The sequence below is a fragment of the Kogia breviceps genome, chromosome 18, assembly GCF_026419965.1.
Source record: "Kogia breviceps isolate mKogBre1 chromosome 18, mKogBre1 haplotype 1, whole genome shotgun sequence".
NCBI classification, from domain to species: Eukaryota; Metazoa; Chordata; class Mammalia; order Artiodactyla; family Physeteridae; genus Kogia; species Kogia breviceps.
Window position 1 is genome coordinate 3,596,691 of NC_081327.1, and position 20,934 is coordinate 3,617,624.

The 20,934-nt window shown below is 63.2% G+C and overlaps 2 protein-coding genes across 9 annotated transcripts; one reads left to right on the plus strand and one right to left on the minus strand.

The window, feature by feature from the left end:
- The first annotated feature begins 57 nt into the window (after positions 1-57).
- On the plus strand, positions 58-3,764 carry LENG1 (leukocyte receptor cluster member 1). The gene is made up of 4 exons (XM_059044227.2): positions 58-497; positions 1,687-1,869; positions 2,530-2,789; positions 3,470-3,764. The coding sequence occupies exons 1-4, from the start codon at positions 366-368 to the stop codon at positions 3,687-3,689; spliced, it is 795 nt and encodes a 264-aa protein (XP_058900210.1). The 5' UTR covers positions 58-365; the 3' UTR covers positions 3,690-3,764.
- Positions 3,722-20,729, minus strand: CNOT3 (CCR4-NOT transcription complex subunit 3). 8 transcript variants are annotated; one of them, XM_059044073.2, is made up of 18 exons: positions 20,452-20,729; positions 15,211-15,285; positions 15,027-15,094; positions 14,687-14,761; positions 14,485-14,574; positions 14,136-14,264; positions 13,944-14,039; positions 12,557-12,776; positions 12,332-12,465; positions 11,800-11,856; positions 10,109-10,442; positions 9,908-10,031; positions 8,818-9,016; positions 6,861-6,960; positions 6,572-6,770; positions 6,238-6,370; positions 5,431-5,556; positions 3,722-4,097 (listed from the first exon to the last, which is right to left on the minus strand). In XM_059044073.2, the coding sequence occupies exons 2-18, from the start codon at positions 15,233-15,235 to the stop codon at positions 3,999-4,001; spliced, it is 2,208 nt and encodes a 735-aa protein (XP_058900056.1). In that variant the 5' UTR covers positions 15,236-15,285; positions 20,452-20,729; the 3' UTR covers positions 3,722-3,998. The 8 variants fall into 8 exon arrangements, with proteins under 8 accessions (XP_058900056.1, XP_066874936.1, XP_058900053.1 ...); XM_067018835.1 differs by having other exon boundaries at positions 15,211-15,288; XM_059044070.2 differs by having other exon boundaries at positions 12,557-12,779; positions 20,452-20,728.
- Between the last annotated feature and the right edge of the window lie 205 nt (positions 20,730-20,934).

The following is a 20,934-nucleotide window of genomic DNA, read 5'->3' on the forward strand; positions in this document are numbered from 1 at the left end:
CGGGGCAGGGCATCAGCGGGACATAAGCCAGTCAAATGTGTTTACCTGTGGGTCGGCGCGGCGGGCTCTTCCGCGAGAGGACCTGGCGGGAGTACCAGCCAATCAGAGGCCGCGTTCAGTAGCGTCCGGGCGGGGACACTGTGATTGACTCAGAATCTTGATAAGAGGCGGTCGCTAGGCGACACCGCGCGCAATTCCGGGCGATGGGAGATGGGCGTCTCAGCCAATCAACTTTCGCTACAGACCCAGAGGGGTGTGCCAAATAGTCCAGGGCCAATCCATGGCCGAGACAGGGAGGGGCCGTCCTCTCGCCAATCTGAAGTACTAGAAGGCGGGCCGGCCAGTCCGTGGACAGCTACGGCGCCATGAATATCCTACCCAAGAAGAGCTGGCACGTCCGGAACAAGGACAATGTCGCCCGCGTGCGGCGTGACGAGGCCCAAGCCCGGGAGGAGGAGAAAGAGCGTGAGCGGAGGGTACTGCTCGCTCAGCAAGAGGTAAGCTCCTAGTCCGGCCGGGCGAGGCTCTGGGGCGGAGCGCCCAGGCGCCTCGGGATGGACCGGAAGTCGGGTGGCGCGCAGACGCAACGCACACCGTGCGGAATTAGGGGCCGGGCTCCGTGGAAGCGTGTGCGGTCTTTTGCGGATCCCACCTCGAACTCTCCCTGGTCTTGGTTCCCCCTACTCCTAGAGAAGGAGCTCATGAATAAACGAGGCCCTGGACAAGTCAAGGAAACTCGGACTTTTTAGTTTACCTGCACAAACTCTCTATTTAGTAAGCGCCTACTTTATGCTCGCCCCGTGCAGAGCGCTTGACTTGCCAAATCTCTCAAGCACTGTTCGTTCTTAGGGAGGCTGTCATTTCCCTTGTACAGAGAAGTGAGATGGCTTCAGAGAGGAAGACACAGCGAAATGACAGTGGAACAAGCCAGTTCCGCTCTGTCGGGCGAGCCTTTTGCCTGCACCGCTGCCCACACACAAACAGTGGAGGCTCTCTTTATAACTCCTAACCTGTTTGGTTCACACCTAGCTTCCTGTCCTTTGGCTAATCTGATTGTCAACACTGGCCGGGGGATAGGGTTGTTGGGTTTTTTTTGTTTTTCTGGGGTTTTTTTTGCGGTACGCGGGCCTGTCACTGTTGTGGCCTCTCCCGTTGCGGAGCGCAGGCTCAGCGGCCACGGCTCACGGGCCCAGCCGCTTCGCGGCATGTGGGATCTTCCCGGACCGGGGCACGAACCCGCGTCCCCCGCATCGGCAGGCGGACTCTCAACCACCGCGCCACCAGGGAAGCCCAGTCAGGGTTTTTAAAATTCACATTTATCAGTAGAAATTGCAAATCAACTGGGGATAGTGATATGGAGCCCTGCCTGGAATTCAGATCACCTGTCCTGATAGACGAATTGGCTGCCTCTTTATTGGCTGCTGTTTTTACTGTGTCGCTCGAGATTGGGAACCCCCCTGGTTTGCTGTTTGAAAGGTAGCTTACAAACCCAGGCGTTGCCTCATTCCCCCACCCTCTCCGCAGGCTGGGATAGGTGCCTCTTCTGGGCTCCCAGCGCCCCTGCTCCCTTCCGTTACAGCCCCCAGCGGCACGGCCTGCGGTTTTCTGGTGTCGGCACCAGGCTCACAGTTCCTGAGTCACATCTAGGTTCCGAATGCCCTGCGTATACCCTTCTTTTCCCCCCAGGCCCGCACAGAATTCCTGCGGAGGAAAGCCAGGCATCAGAACTCACTGCCTGCGGCTCAAGCGGCAGCAGCAGGAGCCCCAAGCAGTTCTGGCCCTGTGGATCTGTTTCGGGAGCTGCTGGAAGAAGGGAAGGGGGTGAGCAGGGGCAATAAAGAGTACGAGGAAGAGAAGCGACGAGAGAAAGTAAGTGGGTCTTGCCCTCTTCAAGTCCGAGTCATGGCGGGAGCTGGGGGAAGGGGAGCACCTGGCCCGTCAGGTGTGACTAAGGAGTGTTTAGGGATGTGGTGGGGATTAAACAAGCTAACGTAGGGAACTCAGAACGGTACCAAAACACAGCACTTTAGAGGTGTTGGTTGTTGCGGGCAGCTAGGTACAGAGCTCTCCGGTCTCTAACCTGCTCTCCAGAGCCTATAGACATTTGGGAAGTGTTAAGGGGCTTTTAAATGTAAATCAGATCCTGTCACTCACCTGCTCAGGGATTTCCCATCAAACTCTGAACTTGCCCCCACCCCCCGCCTCAGTCACTTCCTCGTCCTTGCTTGCTTCTCTCAGGTTTTTCTTCAGTTGTCTCCCCAAAGATGCCTGCCTTTGGACCCTCACCTAAAGCAGCTCCACCCTGTCCCCTCCTTCCTGTGCTTTCTGTTTCCGAAGCTGCCGTTGTGCCCCCGGAGCAAGCGCCCCACACGCACTGCTCTGTCGTGTCCGCAGCGCCTGGCAGAGTTGGCTCACGACAGGCCTGTTGGCTCCGTGTCTGGTTCTGCCTCGGGAACCCTGGGTGTCCCTGGGTTCCCCAAGAGGAGACACCCTCGACATTCTCGCGTCCACGTTTTCTGTCTTCCTCAGGAGAGGCAAGAGAAGGCCCTGGGCATCCTGACGTACCTGGGCCAGAGTGCAGCCGAAGCCCAGACTCAGCGCCCTTGGTACCAGCTCCCCCCAGGGCGGGGCGGCCCCCCTTCTGGTCCAGCACCAGATGAGAAGACCAAGAACCGCCTGGACCCTCTGTGGGAGATGCAGAAGCATTTGGCGAAGAAGAGGAAGCACGGCAGTGACAGTGACAGTCACAGCAGAAAGGAAAAGGAGGGGCCTGAGAAACGACCCAAAGAGTAAGGAACCCTGGGCCTTGGCGTTGGCCACGGCCACGCGGGCACCTTGGAAGCTCTCTCTGGTTGGGGCGGGAGGGCTCTGGGGCCCAGATACGTGTTCTCAACACGTGGTCCAGGGACCCCGGGGGTCCTGACACCCCTTCACGGGGTCTGCGAAGTCAAGCCTATTTTCATAACATCATTTAACTTTTTCACCCTTGTCCTCGGGGTTCCCAGAGGCTACATGATATGAGACGACACCACTGACGTGGCTGGTGAAACATTCACTTGTGTTAGGATTTCTCACTTTGTATACGCGAGGCACTGACAGATAAAAGCCACTGAAACGGAGCTCTCTGAGGCTCAGTTGTTGAGACCAGAGTGTGAGAACCACGGGGCCAGAGTAAAAGCAGGTTTGTGTCCCTAGGATGCAGACCCCTGAGTGTAGAGCGGGTATACCGACCCGTCTCCTTTCTCCCACGGATGAGGGAACGGGGAGGGCCGGGCTGTGCTCAGTGCCATGCAGCTGCTTAGTGGTGGAGGGGCACCCGCCTGTAGAGGTGGTGGGGCCAGCTTCAGGGTCCCGGCACCAGTCTCCTTCCCTCCCAGGTGGCAGCTCCCTCCCAGAGGCCACTGGGGGAGGGCAGGGCCTCCTGGGGCTGCCGGCTTCCTGAACCTCTCTCTCTCTCGTGTCCTCCCAGACCCCCGTCCCTGGACCAGCTTCGAGCTGAACGTCTCCAGCGGGAAGCGGCCGAGAGGGCTCGGGCAGAGGCCCTGCTGGCCCGGGTTGGAGGCACGGCAGCCCAGGAGGATCAGCCAGAAGACGTGGACGATCGACGGAGGCGGTACAACTCCCAGTTCAACCCCCAGCTGGCCCGGCGCCCCCGCCAGCAGGAACGCCCCCTGGCTCACTGGCTCTGAGGGGGTACAGGAGAGGCCGCTGCTGCCAGCCGTCATATAAAACTATTTATTCATAAATATTTTCCAAAATGAAAATAGGTTTACCAAAAAATGTCCCTCACTGGGGAGGGGAGGAGGGGGCAGCCCTCACCCCCGGGCCCCCAGGGTGGGGCTGAGAGGAAGAGAAAGCCTCCCGGCCCCCTCCCAGCTTCCTGGGGGAGGGGGCTGCCCTATGGCCTGGGGCCTCCCCCCAGTCTTCCAGGGCAGGGCCCTCACCTGGGCAGGGGATCAGCATGCGGGGGGAGGGAAGGGTGGAGGGAGGGGCCGGTGTCACTGGAGGTCCCGGTCCTCCAGGTAGCGGTACTCAAAGGTGAAGCCTTCCTTCTTCCGCTGGCCCCACTTCTCGTAGTCAAAGTAGATGTAGGTGCCCTGGCCGGGGGAGAAGGCGGTCAGTGAGTGGACGAGGTGGTCGGGGATCTGGGTCAGACCGACAGAGGGGCGGGTCTTAGGGCCGCGGAGGCGCCAGGCACCGGGCCAGCTGCCCCGCAGGCCCACGCCGCCGGCTCACTCCGCCCGCACGAGGCTCTTCTCAGGCGGGACGCGTTCTCACTGCCGCTTCAGAGGAAGCGGGGGGAGGCGCAGGGAGGCCACACGCCAGGGCCGGGCCTCGACCCCGGGCGCGCGACGGCTGTGGCTTTCCGAGCACTGGTCACGTGCCGAGTACGGGACGCGTGTCCTAGGGTTTAGTCTTCACAAAACCCCCGAGGCCACGGCACAGACTCGGAGTCTACATCCAGGCACGCGGCCAGGACAGACGTTTTACTGGCAACGGCCGTGGTATGGGAACTTCTGAAGGGTTGATGCCTGGAAATACACTAACTTAGAGGATTACTTTGGACCAAACCGGGAGGGGAGAGCATGTCTGTAGTTAGTGTCCAAGGAGACACGGTGGGAACGGGGCCGGGTTCTGAATGAATGGTGGAAATGCTTCAAAGAACCTGAAGGAATGGAGGGGAGGAGACTGAGTTCCCTGAGGACAAGGCCCTTGTTCAGTGCTTGGCATCAGGTAAAGATTTGGTGGAAAAAAACAACCACTGTGGAACATAGCAACTAAAAGTTGAAATAAAGGACAGTACGCCCATGACACTACATAGCAGGCACCATTTAGTACTTACACGTTATTAACTCATTTAATCCTCATAACAACTGCATAAAGGTAGGTGCTGTTACCCCGCTTTTACAGATAAGGAACTAGAGACAGACGTTCAAGTGAATTGTCCACGGTCACCAGCCAGAGCTGGGCTCCAGACCAGGTAGTCTGGCTCCAGAGTGTTGGCGAGAAGTGGGAGGTCCCAATCAATCGATTACGAGAACAACAAAAGGGCTTCCCCATCCGTGTCTGCTGGCTGCTGGGGACTGTCAAGGTCCCCGTGCAGTGCGGCCCATGGGCTTGGGTGGGAGACACCACATCCCCCCACCGTGCCCGAGGAGGGGCGGAGGCACAGGCTGTGTGCGTGCCCGGGGAAGGCTCCTCCGAGGAAGGACATGGAGGCCTGGACCTCTGGGGGGACCGTGAGCTGGCCAGGGAGGAAGGAAGAGGACGGCGTCCCGGGCCGGGCAGACGGCCTGAGGGGCCACGCTGGCTGAAGGTGGTGGCGAAGGGAGCGGGCAGCAGGGCTGCCGGTCTGCGTGTGGAGTGGGGACCCTACCCAGACTCAGCCAGCGGGACCAGAGTGGACGGGGCACGGGGAGGGGCCCTCACCTGCTCGAACTCGTCAGTGATGGTCTTGGGCTCCTCGTGCCTCTGGAACCACATCATGTACTTGGTGTGGAATCGCCACGACTGCTTCTTCAGGGCCTTGGCTGCCAGGTACTGTGCCTTAGTGCCCTGGGGAAGGAAGGATGGAACGGGGGTTCAGGGGGCCTCGCAGCTGGGTGGGGGCCAGGTGGACAGGGCAGGGCGACGGGGCTGACCCCGGGCCCCGCCACAGGGCCGAGGTTGGGCCGGACGACCCACGTACGGATGGGCTGGGGCACAAAACGTACCAACGCTGGTCGGGAGAAGGAAAATGAGACGGGAGGTGGAACCTGCTTTCAGGGAAGCTTTGAGAAGGAAGAGAGACTAACCGTGATGAGAGCTGGGAGGAGGCAGTTTAGACACTTGCTCAGGGCTGGATGAGGGAGGGGGTCACTGGTGACTCACTGGGTCACACAGCGGTTGGACAGCTCCCTAGCGGTCCCCGGGGAGCCCCGAGGACGCGCCAGCAAGCAGCGTGCTGGCGCGGTGCGAGTCACCGGGACGGGCACCGCGGGGCTGGGCTCCCTACGTACTGCGCCAGACCGGCCCAGCCCTCAGCCTCAGCTGACACCTCAGCACTGGAGGGGAGGGGGGGGGTCTGGTTGCCGGCGGGGGGGGGGGGGGCGGGGGGGGGGGACTGGGGGAGGGGGAGGGGTGCGGTCCCGGTGGCCGCAGTGGGGCACCCACCTCACCCCTCCAGCCCGAGGGGGGGACGGCGGCGGTGGCGGCGAAGCCGGGGGGCCCGAGGCTGCCCCGGGGGCCCTGCTGTACCTCCAGATAGTAGAAGATGAAGAAGAGCGTCTCGGTCGACAGCCGCTGGTAGAACTCCACGGTGTCCGAGTGCGGGGGCGGCATCTGGTGGTGGTAGGGGGGCGTCGGGCAGGGGTTCCGGGGGAGGTACTGCCTGCGGGGGGGGGCGGGACGGTCAGTGCCGGTGTGCGGCCGCCCCCAGCCTCCCTGCCTTCTCTCCTCTCGTGGATCAAAGGGAGCGCCTCGGGCACCGCTTCACCCAGCATTACCGCCGCGGTCCCCGCGTCCTGTGGGGAGCCCAGGTCAAGGCTCCCTCGGACTCGGGGGCCCGTACCCACCCCGCGTGGCCCCTCACCGGATACGCTCAGAGTCCGAGGGGTGGGGCATGTGGTGCCAGGCGGCCTCTTCCATGGCCTGCTGGTAGAGCTGCTCCTTGGTGAGGGGCACGGGCCCCAGGGGACACACACCCAGCGACAGCGGTATGTTCACCTCCGACAGCTGCAGGGCCGGCTGGGCCGAGGCCGGGGGAGCTGACGTGCTGCTCAGGAGGATGTCTGCGGGGAGGGCAGAGGTGGGGCCGGCGAGCGGTGAGGCTGGTGCGTCCGGCCCCGCCTGGACGGCCCGCCCCACCCCCGGACGCTCACCTCGCTCAGTCAGGTGCAGCGTGGGGACGGGGTCCTCGATGCCGGAGCTGATGGCTGCCCGCTCCGCCATGGACTTCAAAGAGCTCAGAGGCTCAGGGGCCTGGGGAGGGAAGAGGTGCCTGGCCTGAGGTCCAGGGCTGGCGCCGGGTCCTCGTGGGCCCCGGCACCCTCGCCTTTTCCGGTGGGGCTTCAGCTAAGCCAAGGCCGTTAGTGTAAGAGCACGTCCACCGCAGCACCTAACAGCGGGGAGAAATCCTGGACACGACCAAGTGTCCACCGACAGAGGGGCGCCTAGCACGTGTGGACCCTGCCGTGCAGCCCCGCGACAGGAACACCAGCGGAGAGCCCGAGCGCCGCCGCCGTCACAGAAGCCGCAGCAGCCCCCACCTGTCTGCACGCCTACACGCTGGGAGGAGCCCGCCCACTGCCGGCTGGCTGCCCCACGTGCCTCGCTAGGACCCCGCGCCCCTCTCCGCGGCCGCCGGCAGTCGCCTTCCACTCCTCTCGCCACCCCACTCCCCACGCCCTTCAGTCACCGAGGCCTCTCTTCCCTCGGAGGCACCTGCACTGCGGGCCTATCCTCTGCCGCCCAGACCTTCACGCCCCGCACCGTCCTGGTCTCACAGGCCCCCGAGGGACCTTTCCAGCCACGTCTTTCTCTGTCATTTTTCTACTCAAAACCTTTCCACCACGCCCCATCACTCCCCCAGTAATTTTTTAAAAAAAGCGTTGTGGATCTGTTTTTTGGGAATCTCAAGGCTCATTTTTCCCCCAGAAACACACATACACTGAATTTCCCGTCCGCTGTACTTCTAACATGGGGCTGTCACTCTGAGCCAGAACCTGTCCTGAGAGCTGAGCACTATTCCCAAGCAGCCCATCGTATCTGAGGAGTGACGGCCGTTACTCCCATTTTCCAGACAAAGGCAGGTACAGGAAGCGATGCAGGGCTCGGCCCCTGAGAGTGGGGCCCTCCTCACCCTGCCCCTGCGGAAGTGAAGTTAAAACACACTGGCCCAGGGACTTCCCTGGCGGTCCAGTGGTTAGGACTCCGCATTTTCACTGCTGAGGACCCAGGTTCAATCCCTGGTCCGGGAACTAAGACCCTGCAGGCCGTGTGGCGTGGCCAAAATAACAAACAAAAAACCCCAAATAAACCCCCAAACACACTGCCCCAGATGGGCACCCCACGTCCTGCTGCTGCCCTTTCAGACTCTGGCCCTGCAGCCAGCCTGCACCCCGTCCCTCTCCTCCGCTGAGCCCTGCTTCCCAGCCTTCTAACTACAGCTCTGGCCTCGGCCCCTCGCGGAACTCCAGCCCGGGAGAGCCGCTTCTCCGCCAGCCCCGCCTGCTGCTGTGACCCCACACGACCTGGCCCCGGTTCCACCGCAGAAACCTTGCTGGGCCGCCTCCCCAGGTTAAGTTAGATGCACGCACGTGGGTCCACAGCACCCCGGCCCCCACCCCACCCAGACACGCCGGCCATACAGCCCCACTCTGCTCCCTGTATGGAAAGCGGGAAGTGGCTACAGTTACCCAGCACAAAGTGGCTCAGAGCAGACGTCAAGTGTTTTCTGGACTTAAGTGTTCTTGTAGAAGGGAAGAGGGCGGTGAGCTCTGGGTGGTGAGTCGTGTGAAGTAATACATCTTACGGGGAGAATGACCGAGGGCTGGAAGGAGGGCGATGACGGACGCCCGGGGAGTGAGCAAGCAAGTACAATCCGGAGCGAGGAAAGGACCCAGAGGGACAGAGACGCAGGTGGGGGGTGGCAGAGAGGCCCGGAGATGATGTGAGCGTGCAGGTGTGCCAGGGGAGAGAAGCCAGAGCGACACAGCGAGGGCTGCAGGTGGAGATGGCAGGTAGAGACCTGGAGCCAGGGGGCAGCGACCGTTTGCAGTGGAGACACAGGGCCAGGACAGAGAGGCTCGGGGCCCGCCGGGGATGTGCGGGGCCCACCTTGATCTCCGGGGCAGCGCTGAACTGTGGAGGTCCATTGAGCAGGGCGCTGGCCGCCTTGGCCTCGCTGAAGCTGGGTGTCGGGGAGCTGGGAGGGTTCACAGGTAGTGGCACCAGGAGACTGGCTCCCCCCGAGTTGTTCCCTGAGCCTGGGGCCACGCCCCCAGCCCCCGTTGGGGCCGTCGCATTGGGTTCCTTCCTGGGGGGGGGGTACAAAGGGTTGGAGGCTCAGAGGATGGTCCCCAAGGGCGGGACGGACAGGAAGGCTTGGGTGATCGGGGGAAGGAGTCAAAAAGGGAGAATGCGGAGAACGCGGGGCCAGCTGAGGGATGCAGACAGGAGAGAAGCGCTCTGCGCGAAGGGAGGACCCACTCTCGCGCGCACGTCCCGGTGAAGGAGAGCTGCGGAGGTGGGCGCTCCCAGAGGCCACACGGCTCAACGCCCTCTAGGAAGCAGGTGGGACCACTTCCTACGCGGAGTGGCCCGTGTAGGAGGGGGTGGGAAACAACCACACAACAGGGCAGCCCACCTAGAGCCCAGGGGTGAGGCACCCGGGGAGGAGGGAGGGAGGGAGGGACCCGGGGAGACCTTCCGCACGTCCCACACAGGAGGCAGAGCTCTCTCTCGGGCCGCTCTTCTGGGAGACGGTCTGCCCTACGATCTGGAGGGGCGGCCGGGGAGAGGAAGGACGACTGGGGTCCTTCACTGGGAGAAGCGGACGCTGAGCCCCCTGCCGGGGCGAGGAAGGCCCTGGGGCAGGACACAGGAGAGGGAGGGGGCGGGAGGGCACAAGCCTCCTGCAGGAAAGGGGGAGCCAAAGCACTCCAGCGGGTCACCGGGGGGCTCTGAGAACAATCCCACTTAGGTGAGGAGTGTTCTAGGGCAGAGCTGGGGGACACACGTATACAACACCCCAGCTGGGAAGAAAGTGGGACACAGCACCTAAGCGGCTGGGAGAGAACTCTGGGGGAGCCCCCACCGGCAAGGGCAGGGCCCGTATCTGCACCGTGTGGAGACCGAGGGGGTGGCCCCACGCCTCCTCGTGCCAAAGGCTGCCTGTCCCCAGCCCTGCCCGAGGCCGGACACTCACGAGGTGCTGGGAGGTGGGTTGTGGGGGCCAGACGGGGGGCCCAGGGCCTGGCTGTTGGCACTGCTGCCCCCGCCGCTGCTGAGAGCCACCTCTGCCGGGCTGTCTGCCACTACTGAGCTGTAACCTGGGGGAAGGAAGAGGGGCTGAAAGGGGCCTGCGGCAGCCACCCCGGGACCCCCCGCCCGGCCGCCTCCCACTTACTGGTGGCGCCGTTCTGCTTGCCTCCGCCTCCACCGCCGCCGCCGGGCTGCACGCTGGGGGGCCGGGGCTGCGCGGGGCTGGGCCCACTGGGAGCTGGCGGGGCCACAGCCTGGGCGTAGGGGGCGGGCGTGCCCGAGTTGTGGCTGGGAGCTGGGCTGGCCTTGGCGCCCAGGGCGCTTGGGGGTGCTGCCGGGGCAGGGGCCCCGTTGTTGCCAGGGGCGGTGCTCAGGGCAGAGGCGGCGGGCAGGGGGCCGGAGGGGTAGCTTGGCGGCACAGCTGGGGACTGAGGGTGCTGGCTGCTGTGGACAGGCTTGGAGCCGTTTTTGGCCGGAGACTGCAGGTGGGAGGGAGGAGAGGGTCAGGACCCAGTGGGCCGCAGGTCTAGCCAGCCTCCCGCACACCCCTCCCCGGAACAAGGCTCCACCCTCGGTGCTGGCCTCGCTGCCCCCACCCCCTGGGGACCCAGGTGACCCCCATTCGCCTCATGGTTTCAACCTCCGCCTTCATGCGCACAACACTCGTGCACTTCTAGCCTGCATCCAACTTGCCACGTCCTGCCCGGACATCCCCACGATGTCCCATAGGGATCTGAGACACCACTTGGGTGTAAGAGAAACCCATCCAGCTGACGCCGGGGGAGGAGTGGGAAACACATCAACGTCCTCAGTATGAGGTTAGCTGGACCCAGCCAGCAGTCCAAGGGGAGAAGAGAGAACAGCTGAAAATAGGATAGTAATTCTGAATGTCACTTAAAGGGTCCCCAAAGCAACTCAAGGGGCCGTTCATGACCAACAGCCCCACAAAGCACGTGGGTAACATGCCCGCGACGGCCCGCGGCTGAGCTGCCGGCCTTCCCTCTCAAGCCTCCCCAGCTGCCGTCCCCACCACTTCCCGGATCCACCCCGAGGCCCCACGGGCACCTCACGCTCACTCCGCACCAGGCAGGACTTGCGACCGACTCCCTCCCACCACCACACACGGTCACCCGGGTCCCAAGCCAGCCTCATCAACTCCGCCCTCAGGGTCTCCTTGGGGACCAGCCCTCGGATGAGCCCACAGAGGGGATTCAGGCTCACTTTCCTCCTGCCTAGAGATGGCATCCCAGCGCGGCAGCGTTTTCTAAAGCGTGCTGCTACCCTGGGAGGCGTGGGCACGACCCACGGGCTTCACGAAGGAGAAAACGCTCTCAGAGGCACCTCCCCTCTTGGAAACCTGTGACGTACGCCGTCTGCGCAGCCAAGGCCCAAGCGAAGAAACCTGTGTGGTTTCTGACCTATCGTTTCTGGGGCTCGCTGGGCCCTCTCAGAGCTGGTGCACCCGGCGTGGGCCCCTCAGCCCGACAATCGAAGGTCCTGCGCTCGCGGTCAGCGCAGCGGGCCTGGCCGGGCTCACCCCTCCACGCTTCCACGTCCACCGCGACTGGCCTGTGTCTCCCGCCGCTGCCCCACGCGGAACGTATCTTCCTCTAATGCCCAGGGCAGACGCCCCTCCCAAGAAGCACCTCCCGACCACAGCACCAGCCACGCACCTGCCTGCCTGCCCGTCGGTACCGCAGGCCTCCCTCCGGGCAGCCTGACCCACCGCGTCCCCGAAGCCCGGCATGGGGGCCATACCCAGGCCTCAGAAGCCTCTGGAAACCAGCGAATGAGCGAGCGCCGGGCCCATCAACGTCCGACGCCCATCGGACCCACCTGGCTGATTTCACTATCCGTCGAGCGTCCCCTCTTCTTGTCATCTTCAGAGTTTTCCTGAGGTTTGAGAGGTGCAGTCAGAAACCTGTGTGTCTCTAGGAACCTGACAGAGACGCCCATCTCCGAACCCTCGGATGTGAACCCGGCTGACCTACCTTCCAGCCCCAGAGCTGCTCAGGCCCCTGTGACCCTCATCTCACTGGGGAACCCACCTAAACCCTGCTCCTTGGGGTGCCCGCCTTCTGGGGGCCAGCACCACGTGCCAGGCTCTCAAGGGTGCAGGAAGCTGCTCTCCTCCGAGAATCCAACCCTCCATCCCTTCCCAGGTGCCCAGTGCCCCCGGCTCGTCGGCACCCCAGGCGCCAGCCTCCCTCCTCCACACCCAGGACCCACGTGTGGCCCTAACCACCCTACTGGCAATCTACAGCCCTCGGGGCCCAGACCCTGGGTACCGAGGCTCCCCTCCTGCAGGACGCTTCCTCAGCCCCCGGCCCCTGTGCCCTCCTTGGAGACTCAGAGCCACAGGCCTCACCGTGGTGCAGTTGGCCGGGCTGGGCGGGATGGGCGAGCTGGAGGTGGTCGAGGTGGGCGTGCTGCTCGACTGGTTGAAGATCTCATCCTCCATGTGACTGTGGCTGGGCGGGGAGGTGGCGACCAGCGCCTGTGCTGTGGGGGCGTGGAGGCTGTGTGAGCTGGTGGGGACGCCTTCCCGCAGGCGCCCCCTGCCCTTCACCCGCAGGCCAACCCCGGGCCTCACGAATGTCCTCGAGGTCCAGGTCGTCGTAGAGGAACTCGTTCTCCTCGAAGTCGGGGTCCTGGGACGAGTCCACGTAGTACTCGACGTCGTCCTTGATCTTGCGGATGGCGTCCACGAGGATGGAGTCGTTGTCCAGCATGCGCAGGATGGTCTCCAGCATGCGCACGTGGTAGCGGTGCTTCTCGATATGCCGCTTCAGGCCCTCGATCCGGTCCTGCTTCTGCTGGCGAGCCCAGGGCCAGGCTCAGGGGCTGCAGGGCCTGCCCTGCCCCTCCTGCCCCCACAGAACCCGTCCTCAGTCCCTGACCCTGGTGGAGACCCAGAGGCCCCACTCCCGCCCCTCCCGGGTCTGCCCGCCTTCACCCCTCAGGGATCCCGCGGCTCCTCCCACCCCGACATCCCTGGAAACTGCTGAAGGAGCCAGGGATCCCAGCGTCTCCCCTACAGCATGGCCCGATCTGCACCCCGCCTGACCGCCCAGCCCACCCACCAGCTCCGACCACCTTCTGGAATACAGGAGCACAGCCGCCCCTGTCTTATTACTCCAACAGTAATAACGGCAATCCCCGTTTGGGGGAAGCTTGCTGTTTACAGCCCTGAGCATCCGTCACCACCACGACCCCCACCCCCATCCACGTGTCCCTAAGGGGAAGCCCAGATTCAGAGGCCTGTCTCCTAGGCTCCCTCCCAAGGCCCCACTCCCTTTAGGATTTGACATCCTAGCCCCAGTTCCAAATCCCTCCTGTCTGCAAGGACCTCCCTCCAAGCCCACGGTCCCAGACCCCTCAGTCTCAGACACCCAACTCTGGCACACCGCCGCCCGCAGCTTCCCGAGGAGCCGGCTCTCTGTCCCCTATGCTTCCTGGGTCAATACGCAGAGACAGTCTGCAGCCCTACTGAACTTGGACCCTACAAGCCTGGCTTTCTGGAATCTGGGTCCTGAGCCCTGGCTTTGTCTCCGACCACTCTTCTCCTTAGGCTCAACGAGCCACCGCTCCGTTCCTGCCTTGTCCACAGCTGCCGTGCTCTCGCAGGGCCCGGGCCCTCTAGGTACTGCGAGGCCCAGCTGCAGCTCCTCAGCCTCGCACTCACCCTGCGGCCCAAGCAGAGCTCGGCACCCTCCCCCAAAGGGCTCCTCTTCCCGTCGGCCCCAGTGTTTGCCCTGACACCCAGGTGGGACCCTGGAGTCTGCCTCACCTGTTCCCTGCACGCCCCACCCTCCAGCCAGCTGCTACGCCCTCCCCATCCCACCCCTTGACCCCCTAATCCCAGCTGCCGGCCCTGTCTGCCTCAGGAGCCCAGGCCCCGACTCGCACAGCCTGGAGAGCCGGCCTCTCCTGATCGCCAGCCCATCTCTGTCCTCTGGGCACAGGGGCCCCCCACTCACATCCTTGTCGCCCTTCTTCTTGCGTGTTTGCACCGACAGTGATTCCACTTCACTCTCAAACTGGTCCACCTGCATGTTTAGGGTGTCGATGGTATTCTGGGGGTGGGAGGGGAAAGGCAAGCGGTCAGCCAGAGTCCTCTCACACCGCCAGGCTCCGTGCCCCAGGTTACCTCCTCCTTTACCCTGACTCACCGTGAGCCACTGGCCAACCTCCTCCTTTTCCTTCTGGGCAGGGTCCACCTTCTGTGCCAGGCCCAGGCCCTCCTTGCTGTAGGCTTTGGTCTTGGTCTCTCGCTCCACAACTTTGAACCGCTCCATTTGCTGTGGAGAGCACCGTTGGAAGGGGGCCCCCGGAGGCGGGAGAGCAGCTGACTCAAGGCCACTGGACACTCAAACCGGGGCCCCACTCTCAGGTTCCCAGCCCTCCGCCTCCCACCTTCCCCAGGTGCAGAGACCTCACTCTTCTCGGGACTTCTGGGGACCCAGGAACCCGACCCCCACCCCGCCCCCACCTCTCAGGTAGCAGACTGTGGGCTCCTACCGTCTCAATGAGCTTGCGGTTGTCTATAAGCTGCCTCTTGTCCTTGATCTCATTGGATGCTACCCAAGTCTTGATCTGGTCCCTCAGCCGCTGGAGGTGGGAACAGCAAGACACTCAGGACCTTGGCGCCGAGGCCCCCGCACCCCTCTCCCTGTTCCCCCCGCCCTCAGGACACAGGAGTCCGGGCCCCCGGCCCCCTCACTTGAAGCTTCTTAATCTCCTTCTTTAGATCAGCCTCATACTTCTCTTTCTGGTTCGCGTTGGCTGCATTGTGGAGCTGAGGGATGGAGAGAATCCAGGAGTTTGTGTGGCTCTGGCTGCCCTACTGCCCACTCCAGCGGTAAACCTCCAGTCTCTCTCTGCGGGCCGGGGACTCTGGGGACAACCCCCCAGGACCGCTCCATCTCAGAGCTGCTTCTCTGAGGTCCTCGGCGCCTGGACATGCAGGCCCTCTCCCTGGTTGACACTCAGGAACTCCTCAACTTGCTCCTGTCCTCTCCTCCCTAGAGACCCGCCCAGATGTTTAGGGGCCGCCCCTGTACCTTCTGCCAAATATCTTCAAACTGCTCCACGCCCTCGGACACCTTCTTGAGGCAGCGATCAATCTCACCTGGCCAGGGAGGAAGGCAGGCGGTTAGCCTCCTGCCGAGGCAGCAGGGACCCAGAGAGGAGCTCCGAGGAGAGTGAGCACGCGGCCACACAGGCAGCAGGCAGTGGACCCAGTACCTTGGAGTTTGCGCTTGTCCGCCATCGTCCCTGCCCTACAGACGCACTCTCTTCATACTCTCGTGGAGAAGGACGCTGCTAGGAGAGATTGGGAAGGAATACACATTTACTCCCTGGCTTGGTCCAAACCCAGAGACGTGAACGACGTTGGGAACAGGGTGCATGGGGTGCAAAGGGGAAGATGCATTTACTATCTGATCACAGAGACTGGGCCCAGGTCTCCTTTTGCCGCCTTGACTGCCCAGCACAGGGTTTGGTCCATAAAAGGACTCTGGAACTTTGCTGAAAGAAGGAAATAGATATACTCTTTGGGACTTCCCTGGTGGCGCAGTGGTTAAGAATCCCCCTGCCAATGCAGGGGACACGGGTTCGAGCCCCGGTCCGGGAAGATCCCACATGCCGCGGAGCAACTAAGTCTGTGCGCCACAACTACTGAGCCCGCGCTCTAGAGCCCGCGAGCCACAACTACTGAAGCCCATGTGCCTAGAGCCCGTGCTCCGCAACGAGAGGAGCCACCGCAGTGAGAAGCCCACGCACCGCAATGAAGAGCAGCCCCCGCTCGCCGCAACTAGAGAAAAAGCCCGCGCACAGCAAAAGAGACCCAACGCGGCCAAAAATAAATACATACATACGTAAATAAGTAAGATACACTTTCTGTGTGCCTCTGACCCAGGAAGTGGAAAACTCCTAGAGCACGGAGCACCTTCTCCCCAGATGACACTCACGAGGACTGCTCAGAGCAGGAAAGTGTCGTGCAGCACACAGCTGCCTGCTGGGGACAAAGGCCGTACACCTGGAGAGCACAGCCCCACAGAGAAGTCAAGCACACAGGTGACCAGAACCCTAACACACGGAGAGGCTGCTCCCCAGACGAGTCAGGAGACGAAGACTTTTGCGCCCCATGGAGAAGGGCCCGATACCATTTACACGCGTCTCAGTCGTAAGGAACAAAGGGGAAGTGCAGTGGGGGACACGGCAGACGCCCACAACCGTGAGAGCTAAACCCACCCCCACACACGTGGCTGGATCCCAAGTAGAAGAGGGCTTCAGACCTCTGACAAGTTTATCCCGGAGGAGGATCCCTAAACCAAAGGAGATAATACTCCCAACCCAAAGAGGGTAATACCAAAAAGGGGGAGAGGTCTGGGGGCAGAAAGCAGCGCTCGAGAGAAGAGCTGCAGAAGAGAGAACTCTTACACGGACGAGAGGGTGAAAGGGAACCTGCGCGGTGAGGGAGCTATCGGCACACACGGAAGAATTACATGTCAAGCGCACTGGTAACGTAGCCTCGGAAACGTAAACCCTCAGACAAGAACCCAATACTTAGAGACATGGGCACCTCCATCCTAAAGGAAGTTACATGCAACCCAGAGGGGACTGAGGTCAAAGGGGAGTCACCAGAAGCTTTCGCCCGGGGGGGAGCAGCACCTTAGGGCCCGACACCAAGACCAGGAGAGATGGGGAGCCTTTGGGAGGGAGGGCTACGCCTGTGCTGCGGGACGTCCGCGCTCCCGGCGAGGGGGCCTCTACTGAAAAGCGTGGCTTCCTGAGATCTGGGGAGCGCCCACCCTACAGGCCATGGGCAGGGTGCCCCAGAGCAGCCCCAACTGCCCAGGCAGAAAGAGCCCCACACGGAGGACTCAGAGCCTTGACCCAGAGGCGAGTCACAGCAAGAAGACCCCCACCCACTGGGAAGGGAACGCAAAGAAGAGTCCGGCCCAACAGAACCTTCCACGGTGACAGAAACGTTCTATATCTGGGCCACTGAACACTCGACAGCTCCAAACGTGGCTAGTGCAACACAGAATGGAATGAGAAGTGTTTCCGCTAACTAGTCAAAGTTTAAATCACTTGTGGCTAGCAGCGAGCGGTGGCACAGGGTCTCAGAGAGCTCGCCTTAGAACCGGAAGCCCACGTGGCGGGCCGGCCCTCAACCTCAGAGCAGCGTCCTCCACAGGGACCCACTTTGCATGGCAGCGGACCTTTGACTCGGGGGAACACGGATCTCCCCCATAAAGGAGCAGGCGAGAGGAGTGGCAGGGCCCTTGGCCCCGGGCTGGCTGACACGCCAAGGTGGGGCCCAATCCCAACATGGGAAATTCCAGCTCCAGGAAGGCGAAGCTGCCAGAAAACGGATGCAGGAGAGAGTTGCACAGAAGGGCCTCACACTGAGGTGGGGCAAAAGCGCCTTTGATCCGGGAGCTCACACAGGGGCCTGGACCCCAACACTGATGTGCGCAGGGGAGAGTCTCTGCTCCAACACCCCAACACTGACAAGCCTCTTACTGCCCAGGGGTGTGGGGTGGCTACAGGAAGCTTATAGCCAGGCGCTTATCCTCCCGGCCTCCGTCCCAGGAGCCCAATGCTGGGGCACGGCCGGGTGCTCCAGCCCAGAGGGGCAGGACGCCCAGTTTGCACCCCTCAACAGGGCACTGCACACCTTAGGGAGGGGAGGCTTTCTCCAAGTCCCCACGCTGAGTGGGCTGGGACACCCAGCCCAGGTGACGAGTTGACACCCCCCAGAAGGGGCAACAGCCGGAAGTCCTGAAGGAGTCGGAAGCAAAGGGGCCAAGGGAACAAGAGCCCCAGCTGGGGGGGTGCTGTTTCAGACAGAACCTCAAAGTGGGCAACAGCTGAGACCGGGAGACCTGCCCTGAGGAAAGCAGCTCCTCCAGAGAACGGCAAGTACGCCGGGCCCAGGGACGAGCACCCCTAGACAGACCGGCTACTACAGTGAGCAAGAGCCTTAGCGGCAGAGGCAACAACCCGTCTCCGCAGGAAAACCCCACGGCAAGAGGGCGCCTGTACCTTAGATCCCCAGCAAAGGACCAGAAAGGAAGCCGGAGCCCGAGTCCCGAGGCAGAGATGCCCTCACAGAAGAGCCCCACCGCTCTGGGAGGGTCCACCAAGACGCTCCAGGGAAGGTAACCGCGGCAGGCCCACTCGGAGACGGGCAGGCATCTCAGAGAGAGAGGACCTGCTGTCCTCACCGCATGGGCTCTCAAACGGCACCGAGGCATCTGGGAACCTTGGCCCCGGAGACTTAACCAAAAGACTCCGTCCGAGAAGAGGGCGCGTCCCCACGAGTAAGGAGCCTGTGCTGAGGGGGCGGGTAGGGTGGGCAGCGTGCCAGACCCACAAGAGCCGACACCATGGAGTGAGGGGCTGAAAGTAACAAAGAGCCCCAGAATGTCACCTCAGGGGGGATGACACTGCCACACACAGAGGCCTGAGGAGGAGCAGGGCAGCAGGAGCAGAAAGCTTAGTCCCGGGGAACGAAGCCAAAGCGGCCCCTGATCCTGGGGCTGCCACGTGCCGATACAGAGCAGCCCTGTGCCACGGGGAGAGGAGACCGGGCCTGCTGGGAGGTGATGCTCGAAGGCCGTCCTTAACTTGGGAGGCTGCTGGCGCTGTCACCCGGAGATCTGAGAGGCCGGAAGGTGGGTGTATTAGGTCCTCCCCACTGCGAGGCCCAGGACCAAGCGTGGGGGACTGGAAACCCCACCTTGGAAAGGCTACACCAGAGGAACCTTTAGTCCTGGGGAAGGTGACAACAGGGGGGCCGCCCCCTCAAGTCTCGGGCATCTCGCGCCACCCCGTCAAGGAACCTGTGCCTCAGGAGAGGGCAGAAGCCTAGTCCCACCCAGTGGGACATCACAGGCATGGGCTGAAGCCTTAGCCCTGGGCACCAACACCTGAGAGGAGCCTTAGTCCCACAGGAGAAGACACACAGAAAGGCAGAGACACCTCAAATCCAAGAGTGGCCCATACAGGCAGGATCCTTACTCCTGGCGGAGGCAACACTGAGGCTCCTTATCCTGGAAAAAGGCACCACTCCAGCCCCCAAACCCCACACCTCACAGTACAAGAACCTCAGATCTAAGAAGTCTTACACTCCTAGGGGGTTCTAGCAGGGTGGGCACGGGTAGGGATGAGCCCCAGCTCTACGGCTGTTACACCAAGAGGGCTCTCTAGTGCCGGGAAGCTCACACACCCACAAGAAGGAGCCCTAGAGGAGCACCGAGGGGGTGCGATCCTTGACCCCTGGGAAGACGATACCCCAGTGGAGGAGCTGATGTGAATGCAGATAGAAGCCTCAGACTGAGGCAAGCGACAGCCTACACGCTGAGGGCAGTGGCGGAAGGTGTCGGAAAAAACAGTACCGAAAGGACAGGAGCATCAACCTCGGGGGCGGTGACAGCCCCTGAGCTAACAGGCAGGTCCTGCTTAGCCACAGGGGTGCTGGCGCTGCCACAACAGGACATCATTAACAACGTGGAGAAAGCGGGAACCTGGGAGGTGCCACCAAGAGAGAACCAGGTACCTGAGACCCAGGGGAGCTCAACAGCCCCACCAAAAGGACCCCGAGGCCGGAGTGACATCGAGAGGAAGCCCACACCAGGACGGGGGTGGGCAGAGTCTGGATCCAGGCAGAGCTCACATCCAACAAACCAGAGGCCGATACCCAGACCCAAGGAGTTAAGAGCTGAGGCCTGAGCGGGTAACGCCGGGGACAATCCTGACTCTCCAAGGGGTAAGGCCTGGGCTGTGGGATGTGGGAGCCTTAGACCTGGGAACTTTCCACTACAGAGGCGGAAACTTGGGCTGAGGCTCCAACTCCTGGAGATGGCATCTTCACTCCAAGGGAGTTCATCCGCCACCCCATCCCCAAAGAGGAGAGTGGCGCCCACGGCGCGAGGGGAGCGGAGAGAGGAGGGCTGGCCCCGGGAAGGTTGACCCCCTCTCGCCACGGGGGTCCTCAACTAGGGGACTCGCAGCCCCACACCCACGCGGAGGGGGCAGCCTCGCCCGGAGACCGCCCCCCAGCACAGGGGCTGCTGCCGAGGGGGCCAGGCACCTGAGCCCCGAGAGGGCGGGCACCTGCGGCCAAGGCGCCTCCATCCTTCCAGCGAGGAGCCAATACCGACGCGGAGAGGGGCGGGCACCTCGCACCCTCACACCCCACGGGGGCCCGACGCGGACGCCGCGCGGGGCCGGGGTCGCAGGAGGACCCCCGGGCGCCGCCGAGGGGCGTGGAGGAGGGAGCGGGGGCGGGAGAGCCGCGCACCGCCGGGCCTACGGCGAGCGCCGGGGCCGCGCGGTGGCGGGGGCGCCGCGCCGGGGGCGGCCATATCGCGACAGGCGGCGGGGTCGCAGGGGCGGGAGGCGGCGGGGAAGGCGGCCGACGGCGCCGGGGGAGGAAGGGAAGGGGTCCGGCCCAGTCGAGCCTGACGCTCTCACCACAGGAGCTGGCGCCGCCGCTGAGGAGCGTATCGCGACAGGCGGGGGAGGCGAGCGCCCACCGCCTTTTTCTCGCGCCCCGGGCCCGGGCGCTATCGCGATAGCGGCGCGAAGCGGAAGTGGGGTGGGGGGAAGTGGGCCCGGGGTTGTTCTGACGACGGGGGTCGGGGCTCAAGGGAGGCCGCGGCGTCTGCCGATGGCTCCGCGGAAGCTGACCGGGCCCGGTCCAAGATGGCGGCGGCGGAGGAGGCCTCCCCTCCTCTCTTCTCGTCTCTGGCGCCGGCCCGCCCCCGAGCCCCGAATATAGGCCTGTCATTGCGCCGGCCGCACGTCGCTCTTGCCCCTCGGATGCGCTCTATTGGTTCTTGGCGGGGATGCGGCCAGCCCCCTCTCGCCGATTGGGCAATCTCTCCAAGGCGCGGCGTTCGATTGGCCTCCTGCGCGGGCTGCTAGGATTGGCTCAGGTTTTCTTCCCCGCTCCTC

Coding starts and splice junctions, on each gene's coding strand:
- LENG1 (XM_059044227.2), top strand. CDS start 366: ATGAATATCCTACCCAAGAAGAGCTGGCACGTCCGGAACAAGGACAAT. Junction 498..1,686: donor TACTGCTCGCTCAGCAAGAG/GTAAGCTCCTAG, acceptor TTTTCCCCCCAG/GCCCGCACAGAATTCCTGCG. Junction 1,870..2,529: donor AAGAGAAGCGACGAGAGAAA/GTAAGTGGGTCT, acceptor TGTCTTCCTCAG/GAGAGGCAAGAGAAGGCCCT.
- CNOT3 (XM_067018831.1), bottom strand. CDS start 15,235: ATGGCGGACAAGCGCAAACTCCAAG. Junction 9,017..9,907: donor AACCCACCTCCCAGCACCTC/GTGAGTGTCCGG, acceptor CCCCCCCCCCAG/GAAGGAACCCAATGCGACGG. Junction 6,961..8,817: donor GCGCTGCCCCGGAGATCAAG/GTGGGCCCCGCA, acceptor TTCCCTCCCCAG/GCCCCTGAGCCTCTGAGCTC.